Here is a 17,168-nt window from a genome sequence, read left to right on the forward strand (position 1 = left end):
CGATTTGCTCGAGCGGGCACCAGTAGCGTCTCCACTGTGAGACTTGTTACGGTTTTGGCATATCGAATGCGCGACAGGGAGCTTGCCAGGCTCTGCTGTGTGGGCGGGATACTCTCAGTAGTTTGCTGGGCTCTCTGAGAGGGATGGAGTAATTGAATCTGGGTCGGCTTTGTGCAAGGCAAACGCCCTACCTGCTGTGCTCCTGCTCCAGCTCATGTTTACCACCAGAAAAGTTGTCTCCTGAACTAGGAGGAAGAGGGTGAATTTTCAGACAGAATTTTGTAAATTCATTTTAACGTAATAAATTTTATACATTTTTTTCTTTTGCTTTTGGGATCACACCCAGCGATGATCAGGGGTTACTCCTGGCTCAGCACTCAGGAATTATTTCTGGTGGTGCTTGGGGTGCCGGGGATTGAACCCGGGTGAGCCATGTGCAAGGCAAATGTCCTACCTACTATACTATCACTCCAGCCCCCACAAAATACATTTTAAATTTTAAATTCTTAATTAAAATAAAAATGTTTAATTAATTTTTTAAAATTAAAAACTACATTTCCTAAACTTTTTGTAACAGGAAAAATGGAGAATTTGGGGTAACTTTTCTACTTATTCCTAAACTAGCAGCATACAGTTTAGTAAAAATGCTGAGAAGTTCTGACCTAAAAAAAAATTTCAGTCCATACTTTTCAACTACCAGAAAAGAATTAAGAAGAAATAGCTTATCTGGTTTACTCTGAATTCTTTAATCTCAGGGCCAGTGGCGCAATGGATAACGCGTCTGACTACGGATCAGAAGATTCCAGGTTCGACTCCTGGCTGGCTCGGTGGGACCGCTGACCTTTATTGGGCTGGAGCGATAGCACAGCGGGTAGGGCGTTCGCCTTACAAGCAGCCAACATGGCCGACCCGAGTTCGATTCCTCCGCCCCTCTCGGAGAGCCCGGCAAGCTACCGAGAGTATTCGATATGCCAGACACGGTAACAACAAAGTCTCCAATGGAGACGTTACTGGGCCCGCTCGAGCAAATCGACGATCAACGGGAGGGACTTTACCTTTACCTTTACCTTCTTTAATCTGCAATTACTAGCTAACTGGAAAATCTATAAGGCTAGCAAGATGAAATAAGACAACTGACAAGAAATTTCACCTGGTAGGCCCATGAAACAGTTCAGAAAAAAACTTTCTAAACTTATAGGAAAGGAAACAGGGTAAGTTTTTTTTTACCAACTTTACACTCTTTAACCATCCTTTTTTCCATCAAAAATTTAGGCTAAATTTATGGATCCAGTGTGAACAATGGTTTAAACGTCTATGTTAAAAATGTGAGAATAGAGTGAAAAAGATACTCTTCTTTCAATTCAATACCCAAAGTTAGGAGAAAAAGCTATCTTAAGAAAATGGAAGCCTTCTCAGAGGTATGAGTAACAGGAAGGCCTTCCTTTGAAGAAAGAAAAACAGCTCTCTACTCGAAGACTGACCTAAAAGTCTCTGGCCTCCCAAGTTCCTGTGAGTCATTTTAGGAAAAGGAGCTACCAGAGGTACACCACTGCTTCAAGGCGTGAATGACCTTGAGTCAAGCTTTCCTAAAATGGGTCTTTAACTCTTGGGTACAGGTCTACTTGTGTCTATGAGTATCATTTTAAAAGAGGTAATCTGATATAAGCAAAAACAGCATACTAAACTGAAATATATATTTACTTAAAATAGCGTGGGCAGACAGAAGTAGCAAAAGAGCAATTGAGCAAGAAATTTCTCACAAATACAAGTTTCATGATGAATCAACTAATTTGCATAAGCCGCCAAGGAAGCAAGCCTGCTTTTCATGAGAGTTGAAAATATTTCAGTGGAGCTCACCCAGTTTGTTCTTCAGATGTGGCAAATCATATATCCCCACTGTTCCCAGCTGCATAAACAACTGATTGATAAAATCAATGGCATCCTATGAAGGATTTACAATGGTAAACGAAGTCAATGCATTGAAATAAAGCATCTTCACAGAACAGCCATATATTATACACAAACTCAACTCTGTCCTACAATTGTATGATATTTAAAAATAACCCCCATGTTATTTAAGAGACAAAATTCTTAACATACTGAATTTAACAAAACTAAAACATCTATCCTAATAAAAACTCTTCTAGCTGTTTTAACCTGAAAAACACAGATAATTAGCACACATATGGGCAAATAAATCCTCTACCTCCCAGATATACTGAGTAGCAACCTGTTTTACAAACACCCATGATTGTAACTTTTCACTTAAAATTCAAGGAAGACTGGTAGGCCCCGAACAAAAATGGAGAAACAAATGAAGTTTTTTTTACTTGATTATCAAATGAAATTTTCAACCACATACTTTCACTTCTATGCATTACCTTCAGTCCTTGAGTAGTTTATAATTAAAATAAAATTTGAGTTCCTTCTCTACTACCTTTTCTAGTCAGTCTCATTTACAGCCTCAGAGAAAGTAGTCTGAGAAATAGTAACATACTAGAAAGTCGCTTCAATTTGAGGGTATTCTTCAGAGGTCAGTTTGTCGCATACAACTTTTTTCATCTAGGTAATGAGCACAACATGAGTGCATTAGAGGAGTGTTGTAAAGAGGAATAAAGTATGCTAAAGTATAGGAGAAAAAGCAACCGTTTATCATATAAAATCAACAAATTTCTTTTATGTGTTTATACTGTTTTTCTTTCATAGGCTGACTGCTTTTAATCTGCAGTACTTCTGAAGGGCACAAACTTGCTTGAGTGTCACCAGTTATAACCAGAGGTCAAAGATATTGGTCAACAGTTTTACAAGTAAACTGAACTTGAAAATTTGCATTTTTGCATAGCTGGGCCCTGCTGTTTTAAATAAGACTGCTTTGGTTTGGGGATCCCACCCAACTGTGGTCAGGGCTTACTTCTGACTACTCAGGGATCACGTCTGGCCGTGCCAGGGCACCAGATAGTGGGGTAGCCTGCATTAGAGGAGAGAATCTTCCCTGCTGGGCTACTATCACTTTGGTTCCCAGAAGTTGTTCTGTATGTTTATATATCAGCATGAGTGAGCCCTAAATGCATTTGATTTGGCAGGTCAACAACTGCTAAGATAATATAACGTCTTCCATAAGTTGGACAAGGAAAAGTATCTTTTGTAGTTGCAAAGATGGTGGCACTCTGGGAGGTGCTCTGGGCTCCTGCTGGAAGTCCTAAAGTTGGGGGTGGGACGTGTATTCCCTGTTGGAAAAGGAACTCAGGACCTCACATAGGCATGCAAGAAATGTACTCTACCACAAGAAAAAAAAAAAATATATATATATATATATACCTGGGCTGGAGTGATGGCACCCTTGGTAGGGCATTTGCCTTGCACGCAGCAGACCCGAGTTCGATTCCCCTCTTGGAGATCCCGGAAAACTACCAAGAATATCCCGCCCACACGGCAAAGCCTGGCAAGCTTGCCGTGATGTACTCGATATGCTAAAAACAGTAACGACCAATCTCACAATGGAGATGTTACTGGTGCCCACTCGAGCAAATCGCTGAACAATGGGACGACAGTGCTACAGTGCTGTATCTCCCTAGTGCTTCTAGTTTCACTAAAAATTCACTAACTCCAAGATTTTAATCAGCCTGAAGTTATATGAAAAATATTATGATAATAATTATCCCAACTCCACTCACAACTTCTCAAGCAATTAAAAAAATTAACAAGTGAATAAATAGCTTGTAAACCTATGCCATCGTTCACATGAGACCTGAATAAGGAAAACAAATAGAGCAAGTCCCGAGCAGCAGGAGCAGGGCACTGGGGTCAGCTGGAACGCAAGTCCAGGACTGCTGGCCGTCCACTCGCAAAGCCTCGGGGCACTTTCAGAGGAGCAGAAGCCAAACAAAATGACCTGGACAGGATCATTTGCTTTATGAGTCAAGCAGCAATAACAATTAAAAGAAGAAAATTTTAAAAAATTGGTGACAGTACAACTGAAGAGACCAAACGAAAACAAATGGTAGAATAGACAGGGAATAACAATGAACAGAATAACCATGGCAAGGCCCTGTGGTGAAGTGTGTCAGATGTTGCTGAAATGGCAGTACACCTAGTAAACTGTATTATACATAGTTTACCATATATAAAACATACATGTGTATTAAAGTTGAATTAAAATATTGCTTAAAAATTTTTAAAAATAAAATACTGCTTAAGTTTTTATTCTTAAATTAAAAAGAAAATTATTAATTTTTGTCAGTTTGAAAAAAAAAACTCATGATCTTTATTCCTTGCATTGGTCTGATTGGGTGGAAAGGACCAACTGGTAAACTAGAGTTTTGGTGGTAAACTCAATATAGTACATACAGATGTTGCTTCATAGTGATGCATGCTTTAAAACATTTGTCACATACAACTTTTAAATGTTATAACGCAATGCTATTTTTTAAAGAAATATTTAACACAAATTAATGTCTGCTCTTCTCTTGAAACCTTTCAGCAAGATTTCCCGAGCACCACTTGTAGGAAATACCCTGATGCTTGTGCTAAAATCCAGCAAGCATTGGGTTATGCCTCCCGATTATCTAAAATCTAATTCATACTATCAGTTTTCTAATTTTTTTTAATACTGCTTCCCATTTCCCTTCACTGGATTTGTTAAAAGAACATGCCTACAAAGTATCACCCTGCAAGCAATGATTATTTAGAAGGTACCACGATTTGGCTACATGAAGAGAAACTTGAAAACACGCACTTTGGGAACAGGGAGATGGCTCAAAAGTGGATGCACACTTTTCCTGCTGAAGCCCAGGCACCGGGGTCCAGAGAAGCAGCACAAAAGCAGCCACTACCTCGTTCCCCTGAGATGGTACAGCCCAACGACAATGGCACACGTGCATATTCTATTTGCTCTTGGAAATTATGACCCTTAACACAGGACTTAACTATTGACCAGAAAGGTTTATATTTTACCAAGAAAACATGGCACAGATGAGCACTTGTCAGATGGGCACTTCAAAAAAATTAATATTGAAATCACAAAGAGAGAACATTCTTTCTTATTTTTATTTTTTTCTTTCTTATTTTTATTAAGAATAATGAGAGAATGCCTTCAGAAGACAGACTTACGATCTTCAATAGTGTATATGTTTACTCTTCTACTTATGTTTGAGAATACATAAAAATGTATTTGGCTTCAAAAAGTAGTTTTCTATTGACTCATGTTCTGAAGTTATGGAAATATATCATTTGAAAGCAGACAAACTGGTGGAGAAATATGAAAAGACACTGGCAAATATGTGGTATCTTTAGAAGTTCCTCTACCAGTATTTTCAATTCTGCAGAGATTGGAAAGACTTCTAAATAAGTTACCAATTTAAACAAAATTATTATAACACCATGAAGTTGTTCAAAACTCAGCTGCTTCAGGCATTCAATATTCCACACCATTCCCACCACCTACTAGAGCTTCCCTCCACCAACTGTCCCAGTCTCCCAGCCCCTACCCCAGCCTGCCCCCTGCATGCACAATAAATTTACTCTGTATTCTATTGTTTGTTATAACACAAAGGCAAATGGAATTATCAAACATAAGATCAACAGGAGTCAGTCTGTTGTCATTGTTATCATTGTTATATCTCACAATGATGTTACTAAAGATATTTTCTGAGGATCCAGTGTGCTAGTTGAGCTTCTGTATTATTGTTCAGTCTCACTGAGCTTGGTGGTCTTCTGTGCAACAAACTATGATTATTCAGATATTGGCAGGCATATTCTTGAAAGTGAGCAAAGGAGACTATCATTTCAAAGAAAATAATTTACATTATTTGCTGTCATGTAGAAACCTTTGAAATTCCAACAAAAAACATTAAGGGGGAAATACATATTTGCCACCATAAATTTAACAAGATCCTGTTTTGATAAGATTTTCCCGATGGCAGGGCCAGAGTAATAGTACAGCAGGCGGGGCACTTGCCTTGCAATAGGCAACCTGGAGAGTTTGGCCCACATTCCATAAGGTCCCCCAAACCCTATGAGAAGTGATCCCTGAGGAGTGATCCCACAGAGTAAGTCCTGAGCACTTCTGAGTATAACCCAAAACCAAATACATATATATATATAAAATTTCCCCCCGTGATTGTTCTGCTGATATTATGATATCATATTATTTTTATAAATACAACAAAATGTATCTGCCTATCTCAGTGAAAAAAAAAGATAGTTTTATATATATATTTATATATATATAAGCTAAAGTCTTCTCTTTCCCAGCTGCATATATATGTATATATATATGCATACACACACACACACACACACACACACACACACATATATATGCAAGGTCAGATTTTCTTCATGTAATTCCATCAAAATTAGTGAATGTGTTAACCTTAGGCATCAAAACTATAAATGTTAAAAATATAGGAACCATATTACCAAAAGTACTATTTTAAAGTTTTTTATTTAAATATTTTCAGTAAAGGTGAAATATATTAGAAAAAAAGACTTGTAAATAATGAATAAAATGACTTACCATATATTATATGCTACTCTCCACCTTGTATTTAAGTCAATCTGTTTCTAACTGAATTCTACTTCATATAATCATTTTCACATTTTTAAAATATTGATCATGAGGCTACAGAAGGGAGAAGGGGTGCAAGGAGAAAGTCCCAGGCACGTCCCGCAGTGCACTGCACTCAGGAGCCCCAACCCCAGCACAGAGGAGTGTCATCTTGACAACCATACCCCAGCAAGGCAGACAACCCCGGGAGTCACCCCATGATCCCCTTGAGGAACTCTGGGGCATCCCGACTCACAAGAAATAAGAAAGGGCCAAGGAAATGAAGGGAGGGGAAAGGTGAATAGGAAGGGTGATGGGAGCACATAGTAACCATCGCCCTGAATATCCCTTTCCTAACATATCCACTGATCCACTGCAGAGGTAATTACTTACCAACCTGCAGGCAAAGAAACTTTGAGAAGCAGTGGAAAACTGTAAGCATTCATATGCAGAGCAACAACTGGAATAGAATTACAATGACCACATATGTACTAGAGTTTTGAAAGTTCAGGGGGCTGGAGAGATGGTCCAGTGGGTAAGGTGTCTGCCTAGCACTCAGCTGGCTAGGGCTTGATTCCCAGCACCAGCCCTGAGCACAGAGCCAGGAATAAGACCTGAGCATCATTGGCTGTGCTCCCCCACCCCCAAACAAACAAATAACAACAAAGACATACTTAAAAATCCAAATACTCTTATGACATGAAAAGGAAAAACAGTAATGAAAACAAAAACAAGTATGCAGGGGCCAGGGATACATCTCAGTGGCAGAATGCAAGCCGAGCACGGGAGGCTCTGGGTGAGATTCCTGTGATGCCTCCCCCCAAGAGCCAGTATGCAGGAGTGATATTAGAATATTTACTAACTGGTAAGCATGGGCTTCAGAGAAGAAAATGAACTGCTAAGTACCATCAGCAAGTCTGCACAGATAGCCTCCCAACAGCTTATAAGAAACCGGCCAACACCAAGGAGAAGTGATCACTTTCTGCGACCACTGATTCCATATTAAAGAGGAATTCTCATAGTACAAGTAATTAGAACTCTAATTATGACTAGCTTAGACATTACACTGTATTTATAAATCAAATCTGAGCCCAATCGAGGATCACAATAAATTTAGAAGTTAGTCTTTTGTTGGTACTTTCTCTTTCATCAGCTTTAACATTCCTCCACTTTCCCACAAATCCCCAAATTGGCTAACTCTTAACAGATGTTTCAGAGATGGTAAACAATATCCCATTAAAAAGTCTATCCTTATACCCCATTTGTAATGAGAAACAGCTAGCCAGGACTTGAGGACTCAAATTATTTAAACCATTTAAAATTCTGCTAACGGGAAATGGTCTAATTATAAGCCGTGCTAAACTTTACTACCCTACAGTGTAGGAAGCTCAGTGTTCAAAAAAGGGTGGACGCAGCTCTTCCTAGGCAAAGACAATAAACTGGACTGGCTGCACCACCTTTTACTTTTAACCCAAGGAATACTTTCAGTGCTTTCCACATCTGTCTTAACTTAGTCAAGTTGTTCACATTACTCTCTGCAGTAGATGGTAGCAGGGCTGTCAGCCTTTTCACACCTGCAGACCAGATGGAGGGAATGAGAATCACCACACAAGGTACTTCACTGAGGCATCGAGGTTAATTTCTCAGAGTCAACAATGACAAGAAGTCAGTATAATTCCAAAAAAAACAAATTTGTACTATACAGGTTTCCTTCAGATTAGATGACTCTGCTGACATTTAGAAATTAAGGTGTAATAAAAAAAATTAAGATTCAGTCATACTTACAAAAGCTACAAAGTACAAGTTTAAATACAGATGGACTAGCCTTAATTTTAAATAAAGTGGCAAAAGCAAATCGCACTATTTAATTTCTCTGAGGAAAACTGGTATCAATTCTAGCTATTTTCTTAATCTAAAATTAAAATTCTCAGGATACTCTCATTAGAAGCAGTTTCAGGTATCAGATCACAAAAAATACAATGTATTTGTCATCAAGACTCACCTTAAAAAAGGCAAACCACTTGTAGTCATTCAACACAATCTCAAAACCTTGATTGTAGATGATGGTGAAATGGCCGGAATTACCAAAGTCATCATATGCTGTATCCAATTTCTTAAGGTGCACTACTACTTTTTTTTCTGGCGGTCCTAAAGAAAAGAAAATGCACAAATAAGGGGGAGTTATTTGGACTTAAAGGGAAGAAAGTATTTATTCTCTAACTCACTATTTTTTCTCTCTTTTTAAAAAATTTTTATTAGTGAACCACCATGAGGTACAGTTGTAGACTTACAAATTTTTGTGCTTGGGTTTCAATTATATAATGATCAAATACCCATCCCTCCACCAGTGCCCATTCTCCACCACCACTGATGCCAGTAGCCCCCCCACTCCCCATCCCCTCATCCCCCCCTGCCTCTGTGGCAGGGCACTCCCTTTTGTTCTCTCTCTCTCCTTTTGGGTGCTGTGGTTTGCAAAAGAGGCAGTGGGTGGCAATCATGTTTGGTCCACAGTCTACTTCTAAGCTGCTTCTTTGGTGGTGTGTCTTCCCCGCACAGCACCACTGTTCAAAAGCGCAACTTGGACACCCTCCCCAACACCAGAGGGGTCTATGTCACGGACAGAAGTGCGACAGGAGCTGAGCTGAATCTTGAACTTCCCCAGAAGAGGCCTCCTGGCCCTCTCCAGCCCGCGTTCCTTTAGGACGGGTCTCCGGATTTTCCCACCTGGTGCAGCCCCGTCCGCTCTGGACCGCCTAGTCCCCGTTTCTCCCCCCAGATGTCAGCACAGCTGGCAGGCGCAGGTGAGAAGCCCAACACCCGCGGTCCCCAGGAGCAGCAGTAACCCCTGAGCACAGAGCCCAAGTAAGGCAGTGCACCGCCGAGTGGGGCCCCAGCAAACAAAACAAAAACAGTAAAAGTACTCTGCTTCTTTAGAAAGAGAAGACAGGGCCCCTCTGCCGTAGGCGGAAGCGCCCGTGACGCTTTTCTACACACGTGGCTTCCCCCACTAGAAGAAGCTGCTACTGTCCCGCTAGCGCTGCAGAAGCAAGCTGCCAAGTGACAGGGCCAGCCCCGCGTTCCCTCGCCGTCGCCCTCCAGACCCGGCTTCCGAGGGAGAAGGTCTGGGCCAGCTCACACACGCACGGGCCCTTGGAGTCAGAGCCGGCTCGGCGTCAGGTCGCGGGGTCTGCGAGAAGGAACCGCAGCGGGCAGCGGCACTCTGCCCGGCGGGACCCGGCAGACACGGCGCCCCGGCCCTTGAAGCTGTGCCCTCGGCTCCGCGGGGCGGTGCCGGGCGGGCACTGTCGGCTCCGGGGCGCGCAGGGACGCCGCGGCCGTCTGCCCCAGCGCGGGCCTCTGCGGAGGGCCCCGCACACGCCCGCGTCTAGGTGCCCGATATCCCCAAAAGGCAAACGTGAGTTTTACAGAAGACCCAGCCGGCGGCAGCCTGAGAGCCCAGAGCGTCGGAAGTTCGGCTCGGGCCGGCGGCACGCGGCCGGGCCCGGGCCAACCTCCCCGGCCCCGGCCCCGGCCGAGCCTCGGCTCTTCCGAGCGAGCACCCCGCACCCCAGACGAAGGGCTCCGGAGGGCGACCCGGCCGGCTTACCCACGGCCGAGCAGTTGGCCAGGCGCTGCCCGCGCGGGGCGCCCACCTGCAGCACCCAGGTGCCCAGCAGGTCGGGGTACGAGCAGTTGGCGGGCGTGTCGCCGCGCGCGGGGACCGCAGCACACAGGAGGAGCAGGAGCACGACGAACAGCGAGGCCGGCAGGGTACCCATGGCACAAGAGCAGAGCGCCGAGCCGGCACAGCTGAACCCGCGCTGCGCGCCCTCAAATAGCCGCGGGCCGGAAGGCACGGGGCGGGGCCTGCGGGAGTCCCGCCCCGCCCCAGACGGCCCGCCCCCTTCCGGCACGTTCCCGCCCCCGCCCGAGGGCCCCGCCCCGCCCGCCCGGCCCGGACAGGCCCCGCCCCCGCCCCGACGGCCCGGACAGCCCCGCCCCGCCCCCGCCCCGACGGCCCGGACAGCCCCGACCCGCCCCTCCCGGCCCGGCCCGGCCCCGCTCCGCCCTGCCTTTACCGACAGCCCCACCCGTCCTCAAAGCCCCGACCCCCGCACAGTCGCGGTCCCGCCCCGCCCCGCCCCGCCCGACGGCCCAGCGAGCCTGGACGGCCGCAGGTTCGACAGGTTCGGGACCTCTCGCTGCACCGCCCAGGTGTGGTGCGTAGGCCAGACCCGGAGAGGGCGGGGCGGGGAGCGAAAGGGCCTCCCTTGCAGGCCCGGCCTCCCCCAAGTGAAGACCAGGCGCGCGTGCCAAATTGGAAGGGGCTTCCCCTCGCGCCCCCGCCTGCCGAGGAGAGTCCCCCAGTCCCGAGCCAGAGGCTACTCCCGAGCCTGCTTCGGTCGGCTCCCGCGGCCCCACGCTCGCATCCTGGCCGGGGGCCCTGCCCGCAGACCCCCTCCCCCAGAGCCCCTTTCCTTCGGAGGATGCTCGGGTGAGAGCGTAGGCTTCCCTGCTTCACCACGCGCGGCGGGGCTCCGTCTGGAGTGCTCACGCTCCCACCACACGTTCTGGGGCCCAGGACAGAAATGAGTCCTGGGCCTAAGCGGCAACGGGCCCAGAACGCGGCCCGGGATTCAGACCCGAGCACTTGCTCCTGAGCGACGCGGCCCCTTTGCAGACAGGCTCGGGCGCCTGTGTCTGGCTTCCCGAGACTTTCCCCCTGGGCCAGGAGTGAAGCCAGAGAGCAGGGCGCCCAGGGCCTGGAGTGCCAGGAGCCACCGGCCCAGGCAGAGAGCGAGGGCCAAGGAGGGGGTCCAGGCCTGGGCCTCTGGGAACATGAGAAGAGAGAAAGAAGCAGGAGGACCACGCCTGGCCACCGGGAGGGACACACCTGCAGTCCGCAGGGCAGAGGAGAGGCAGGAGCCGGTGGAGGGAGCAGGAGGAAGCCGAGTCTGGGCTGGAGGGCAGGAGCTGCGGTCAGCAGAGCGAGTAGGACAGCAGCGGCGGACAGGGGAGATCGCTGCCGAGGCCGCTGCTACGGATGCTTGGGGCTGCTGCCCACCGTGCATGGTCAGAGCCGCAGCTGTCCCGACAAGGGGGAGCGCGAGAGTCTCCAGAGGGAAGGGAACTGCATGGAGCCGCTGCAAGGGGCTCGCCGCCAGTGAGATGCTTGACCGTTGGGCCAGGCCTGGCTCCACCGCGGGGCTCGGACTCCAGGACCCCTAGGAAAGACCCACCGCTGCAGAAGCAGGAAGAAGCCGTCGAGCCGCTGCCCCCGTGGCCCGGGTGGAGACTCCCACGCGCGGCAGGGTCGGCAGGATTGGGACTGATGATCAGGATGCTTGGAGCGGTGGCTCCAGGCTGAGGCCTGGGAGATCGGCTGGACCCGCACAGGGCCCTGCCAGTAGAAGCAGTCCCTGCACCACCCACCCGCCAATCCAGGTGGTCAGCTGGAACCATTTCCACACCGTCCACTTTAGTTAGTTCAGTGGGTTCTTGCTCTGGGTTCTTTTCATGCACTCTATTAGTTCCAGGTCCTGCACCAACATCGAACGTGAGAGATGAAGGGAGAGGGAGGGGAAGACGAAGAGAAGGGTAGAGTGAGGAGGAAAGATAAGAAAGTGGAGGGGAGAGAAGAGAAAGAGGAGGGCAGGGAAGAGGAGAGAGAGAGAGGGGGGTGGGGAGGGGAGGGCAAAGACAGATGACAAAGAAAAGAAAGCTTTGGCTGTGCTTATCTTGGTTTTAAGACCTTATCCAGTTTCAGTTTGGCAAAAGGAGTTGCCCTTGGCCATCAGAACTGAGAATTCTCCCTGACTGGAAGTGCTGCAGCCACCACCCTGTAAAGGGCTTTATATTCGCTTCCTGGTAATTAAAAACTGACATCATACCATTAGCAAGCTACTTAGACACTGACAAAACATTGTATTCCTGTCTCTGGGAAAATGTTGTCATTGGTTGTTAAACTTTAAAACGTTAAGTAGTTAAATTGTAAAACTTTTACAAGTTCATCAATATTCAAGATCCAGGGAGGTTGTAAACATCTCTGATGGGCAGCAAGTACTTAGTGCCCTGCATTGTCAGGAGCTTTTAAGGCAGCCTTTCTCCATGAATGGAAGGAGACCAGAAGCTCAGAGACATCCTAGTACAATGGATAGCACTGTAAAACTGTCCTCCAGGTGTTCATAGATTTGCTTGAGCAGGCAACAAATTGTGAGACTTGTTGTTACTGTTTTTGGCATAATGAATACATCACAGGAAGCTTGTCAGGCTTGGAAAATGTATGCCCGGAGATTTGGAGTCTTGTAAATGTCCTATTGCTGGGTAGTGAGGTTCAGAAGTAAAAAGAGCATGATTTTCAGTTTAGTTTACTAAAATGATCTCACTTTACTAAATGTACCACTAATCTGACAACTTCCAAGTTATACTCTCAATAATCTTTATTTGGAAAGGAAAATTAGTGATTTTAAAATTTATCGAAACTAAAATTTTACTTTTATGAGAAATATTTTAGAGACTTTTACTAATCCAAAATGTAATTCATACAAATAAATTACACACTTCATTTTTAAAATAAAATGTAACAAAATAAAATAAAAATATTTAAATAAAATGCCAATAGCCATCATCTAAAATGTTCATATGGAATCAGGATTGTTCATGATAAAGAGTCCCCTTGGGGCCAGAGCAATACACAGTGGGTAGGGCATTTGCCTTCAAATGACTAACCGGGGTTCAATCCCTGGCATCCCATATGATCCCCCAAGCGCTGCCAGGAGTAATTCCTGAGAGCAGAGCCAGGAGTAACCCCTGAGCATCGCTGGGTGAAAGCAAAAAAAAAGAGCTCCCTTGTAAATATGAGACTAGTGAGATCACAAAGATCACCTGTGTCACCACTCATACAGAACTGCAGTTCTAGCTTCTCTGCACTTTGGGATTTTGTAATCACAATGAAGCGGCACCACACGGGATGTGACTCTAAGCAAGCACCACAAGCAAGTGTCAAGCATTGCAGCCAAGTGTCCATACCCCCCCCCCCCCACACACACACACCCAGTCATCCCAGGAACAAGAGTAAAGAAGGGAAGCAAAGAGGAAAACTAAAATGTGAAAAAATTGCTCATCCACAAATGCACAGGAACAAAGAATGAGATATTCAGGTATTTGTGTATCATCTTTCTGCATAAAAGGGGAAAAATGCAGTTAAAGTATTAGGTACTTTGTCTCTAAGAAAAGGAAAGATTTTAGTAAGTTCTAATGCAGATATCTCATCAAACGGTTAAACACATAACTTTGTTTTCACTGATTCACAATTCTTGACAAGTTTCCCGTGGAACGAAATGCATTGATGTGTTATCAGAAGGGTGAAAAAAAAAGGAGGGTGGTTCATATTAAAATAATATGTGGGAAGAATGAGTTTTTTTTTGCAACAGTGAACAAAGTGTGAATGCGCACGTGCAGAGTGCTGTCAAGTTTAAAGGCATGGTTTTCAAAATGTAGTCCTAGGACCAACAAGATTAGCATCATTTGTACTTCCTTGGAATTTCTTACAAATGGAAATTCCAGAGCTGCATGCTATGTCTACTCAACCAGAAAATGTCTGAACAGGTCCCAGTCTCATTTCAGGCGATACTGTATCAGCTATAGTTTGAGCATCACCGCTTTCAAGATTAGCAGCAAGAATACTGCCTGAGTTTAAAGTCTGGCTCTGATAATTCACCAACTTTCTGTTCATTGAGAAATTTATTTTCTTTCTTTTGTCATTTGATTTTCTCACTTATAAAATGTGTACATTTATTGTCTGCTTTAGATTATGATTTCAGGAGACAAAATAGTTATTAGTGATATCTGTGATATTTGACTACATTTATTGTGCAGGAAATGTAAAAAGCTTTTCCTTATTAATTAGATTGCTGTTTTCCAAATCCTATTCCCCATTACTGTAGCACTTTGGCATGTAGTCCTGCAAATAGAGCCCTCTTATATTTGTTGAATGGGTAATATTATGGATATTTATTTTATGTATTTATCAAAAACATCATAATTTTTGTGTTCTCTCTTTTGTAGAATCACTCCTCTGGAATGTGAATCACAACAAAGATCTCAAAAGTAGTGAAAAAACTTGGCAATCCCTGCAGAATGTGATTAGCTAACATAGGCATTCTCATTATTGGTAGACATAGTAGTAATGTAATACTTTATTTACTATTTTACATGTTACTAAGGAAATTGTGACTAGATTAACTCATTTAATTTTTAGTTTATCCGAGATAAAACTGAGATTCTGAGAAATTATTAGGGATAATTATCAGCAAATTAATAGCCTTGAAGGAGAAAGTTGACAGGGCAGAAAGTTAGAAAGGGAAACATCAGACTGTAATGCTGTTCTGAGATCTTAAAGGGAGACTGAAGGAGGTTTGGGGAGAAAAATGACGAGGACCTCGTTGCCCAGGGAACTCTGGGTAATGACTCCCATAGACGAGCTTGGCTGGAGCAGAAACGACGGGGCCTGAATCGATGCTGTCCTTTGTGCTACGGACCTGGAAAACTGAGGAGGCTCTTGAGATGGCTACTCAGTTCATTAGGAGGCCACTCTCGCCCTGAGGATGTTTTATTTAAGGATCATGATATTCCCAGTGTTGGGACGCTGAATACTGACCGATAGCTGACCTGTCTAGCACCTTGAAGAGATCCCCAAAGACTGCACTCTGCTGCTGCCCAGCAGTGGGCATTGTCCCTCTCTGGCTTTCTGTCCGGTCTTCAAGTTCCCTAGCTTTGTCTCTCTTCAGTACCTGCTCTTTGATGACTTTTCTGCCTAAAATATCCACCCAGTTTTTAGAAGACTGCTCAATTCTCCTGTCATTCAATTTTATCATCATGTTTATTTCTACAGAGCTCATTGATTGCTGCTCTACTTCAACTTAAGCTCCGTGGCGTTTAGTCCTTGCCTCTCTTTCACGGCCCTGTCTCAATATTTGGACATAGACATAGTAGGTGCTCAATATTTATTATAAGTTGGCTGAGTGCAGGGGCATCAGAACTGGTCATTTTGTCTATAGAGTTGAGCTTGCATGAACAGGGGTGGCTGTGGGAGGCTTGGAAAACCGATGGAGGGAAGCAGGCGTTCTGGTGGGGGGTGTGGTGCTGGAACAATGCATGTGTGAATAAAAATTATAATTGACATTATTGTAAATCATTGCACTTAATCAAAATAATAAAAACAAAGTTCATGTTCTCCCTTCTCCCTCACCCCACCCCCACCACCACCACTACAGAGTTCTTTACACTCCTTTCTCTCTATCTTTAACATTTCACATCTCTCCATGTCCCTTAGAAGATAAGGAAAATTTTATCTCAACCGGCATAAGGAAACATTAAGTTAATATACCTTTGTAAATTAGAGGGAAACTTGGCCCTGGACCAATTCATAGTCGGCTTGTTCTCCTGAGTCAATTATAAACTTATGTTGGACAGTAAGATTGTGTTTTGGCATTTTCCTTTCAAAGCTCTCTGGTTTGGTTTTACTTCTCTTTTTATATCATATAATGTTGGGAGATAAATCTGAAGTCAAATGAGTAAATTTTAAAATAGCAAATTCGTATTCTTGGCAGAAAGAGAGAAAAATCTAGAGTCGATAATTATTTTTAAAGGTCAAGACTATCAGTTTCTCCAAGTTCAGATGGTGTTTGCCAGTTAAGATATTCTTTTCAAAGAAACAGATTACTTGTCCAATTAATGCTATTGGGGAATGCTGAAAATATTTATTTTAATAATTTAAGGATATGTTATTATTATGTATTGATGAAAATATCAAGCTGGCATATGCATTCTTTGTTTTATATGCTATGCTGTCAATCAAACCAAAACCTTATACACACAAAGCAAATGTCATACTGCCAAGTCACATGCCTGGTCCCTGTCATGTTTTTGAAATAACTTTTAGTACTTTTAGAATTTAAAATAGCTAAATACATAAATAACATGGTAAGGAAGTTAAATAATAAGCCATTACCAAATGCATAAGCAAATAACATGCAATTATAATTATAGTAACAGAACTGTCAGAAATAAAGACCAAAGTCTTATTGTCATTTAAATTTGTTCCTCTTTTTGTCTTTGTTTCTTCCACTTTACTACATTTATTAGTGTTTTATTGCATGAGATATAAAATCAAATGAATTTTACTTAAAATTCCTAAAACACAATTATATTTTGCCACTGTTAGTTTTCCCCTTTTCTTTGTTTTATTATCTCTCCATTTCCTCATATCTATAAACTTCCTGATGCACCTTTCAATTATTTTACCAAACTTATTCAGACATTATTCAGACTTTTTTAAGAATTAAGGTACATAGTGGTTAAAGATGCAGATTCTAGACCCAGAAGGGCATGGTTTAAATTTTGGCACCGACTCTGAGTATGTACACAACCAAAGAACAGTTATTTATTTTCTCTGATTCAGTTTCCTCATCAGCAAAACTACTATAATAAAATGAGGGTTTGAATGGGTTTCTACATCAGAAGCTGGTGCTGTACAAATAGGACAGTGGGTTAGGTGCCTTCCTTGCACACCACAAGCACAGGTTCAAGCCCAGGCACTCCGTAGTCTCTCAAACACCAC

The 17,168-nt window shown here is 44.0% G+C and overlaps 1 protein-coding gene and 1 non-coding gene across 2 annotated transcripts in view; one reads left to right on the forward strand and one right to left on the reverse strand.

Annotated features, from left to right (window-relative positions):
• The window catches only part of CTSC (cathepsin C), a 48,508-nt gene extending 38,158 nt beyond the window's left edge, over positions 1 to 10,350 (reverse strand). The window contains exons 1-2 of the mRNA XM_056114634.1: positions 10,155 to 10,350; positions 8,550 to 8,695 (exon numbers count right to left, since the gene is read on the reverse strand). Coding sequence (XP_055970609.1) covers positions 8,550 to 8,695; positions 10,155 to 10,326 — 318 coding nt within the window. The 5' untranslated portion in view covers positions 10,327 to 10,350. The remainder of the gene's footprint in view (positions 1 to 8,549; positions 8,696 to 10,154) is intronic.
• Positions 755 to 827, forward strand: TRNAR-ACG (transfer RNA arginine (anticodon ACG)). Its single transcript has one exon. It is a non-coding gene; the product is annotated as a tRNA-Arg (tRNA).
• Positions 10,351 to 17,168: the final 6,818 nt, after the last annotated feature.

Source organism: Sorex fumeus, unplaced genomic scaffold (genome assembly GCF_029834395.1).
Source record: "Sorex fumeus unplaced genomic scaffold, SorFum_2.1 ptg000026l, whole genome shotgun sequence".
Taxonomy (NCBI): domain Eukaryota; kingdom Metazoa; phylum Chordata; class Mammalia; order Eulipotyphla; family Soricidae; genus Sorex; species Sorex fumeus.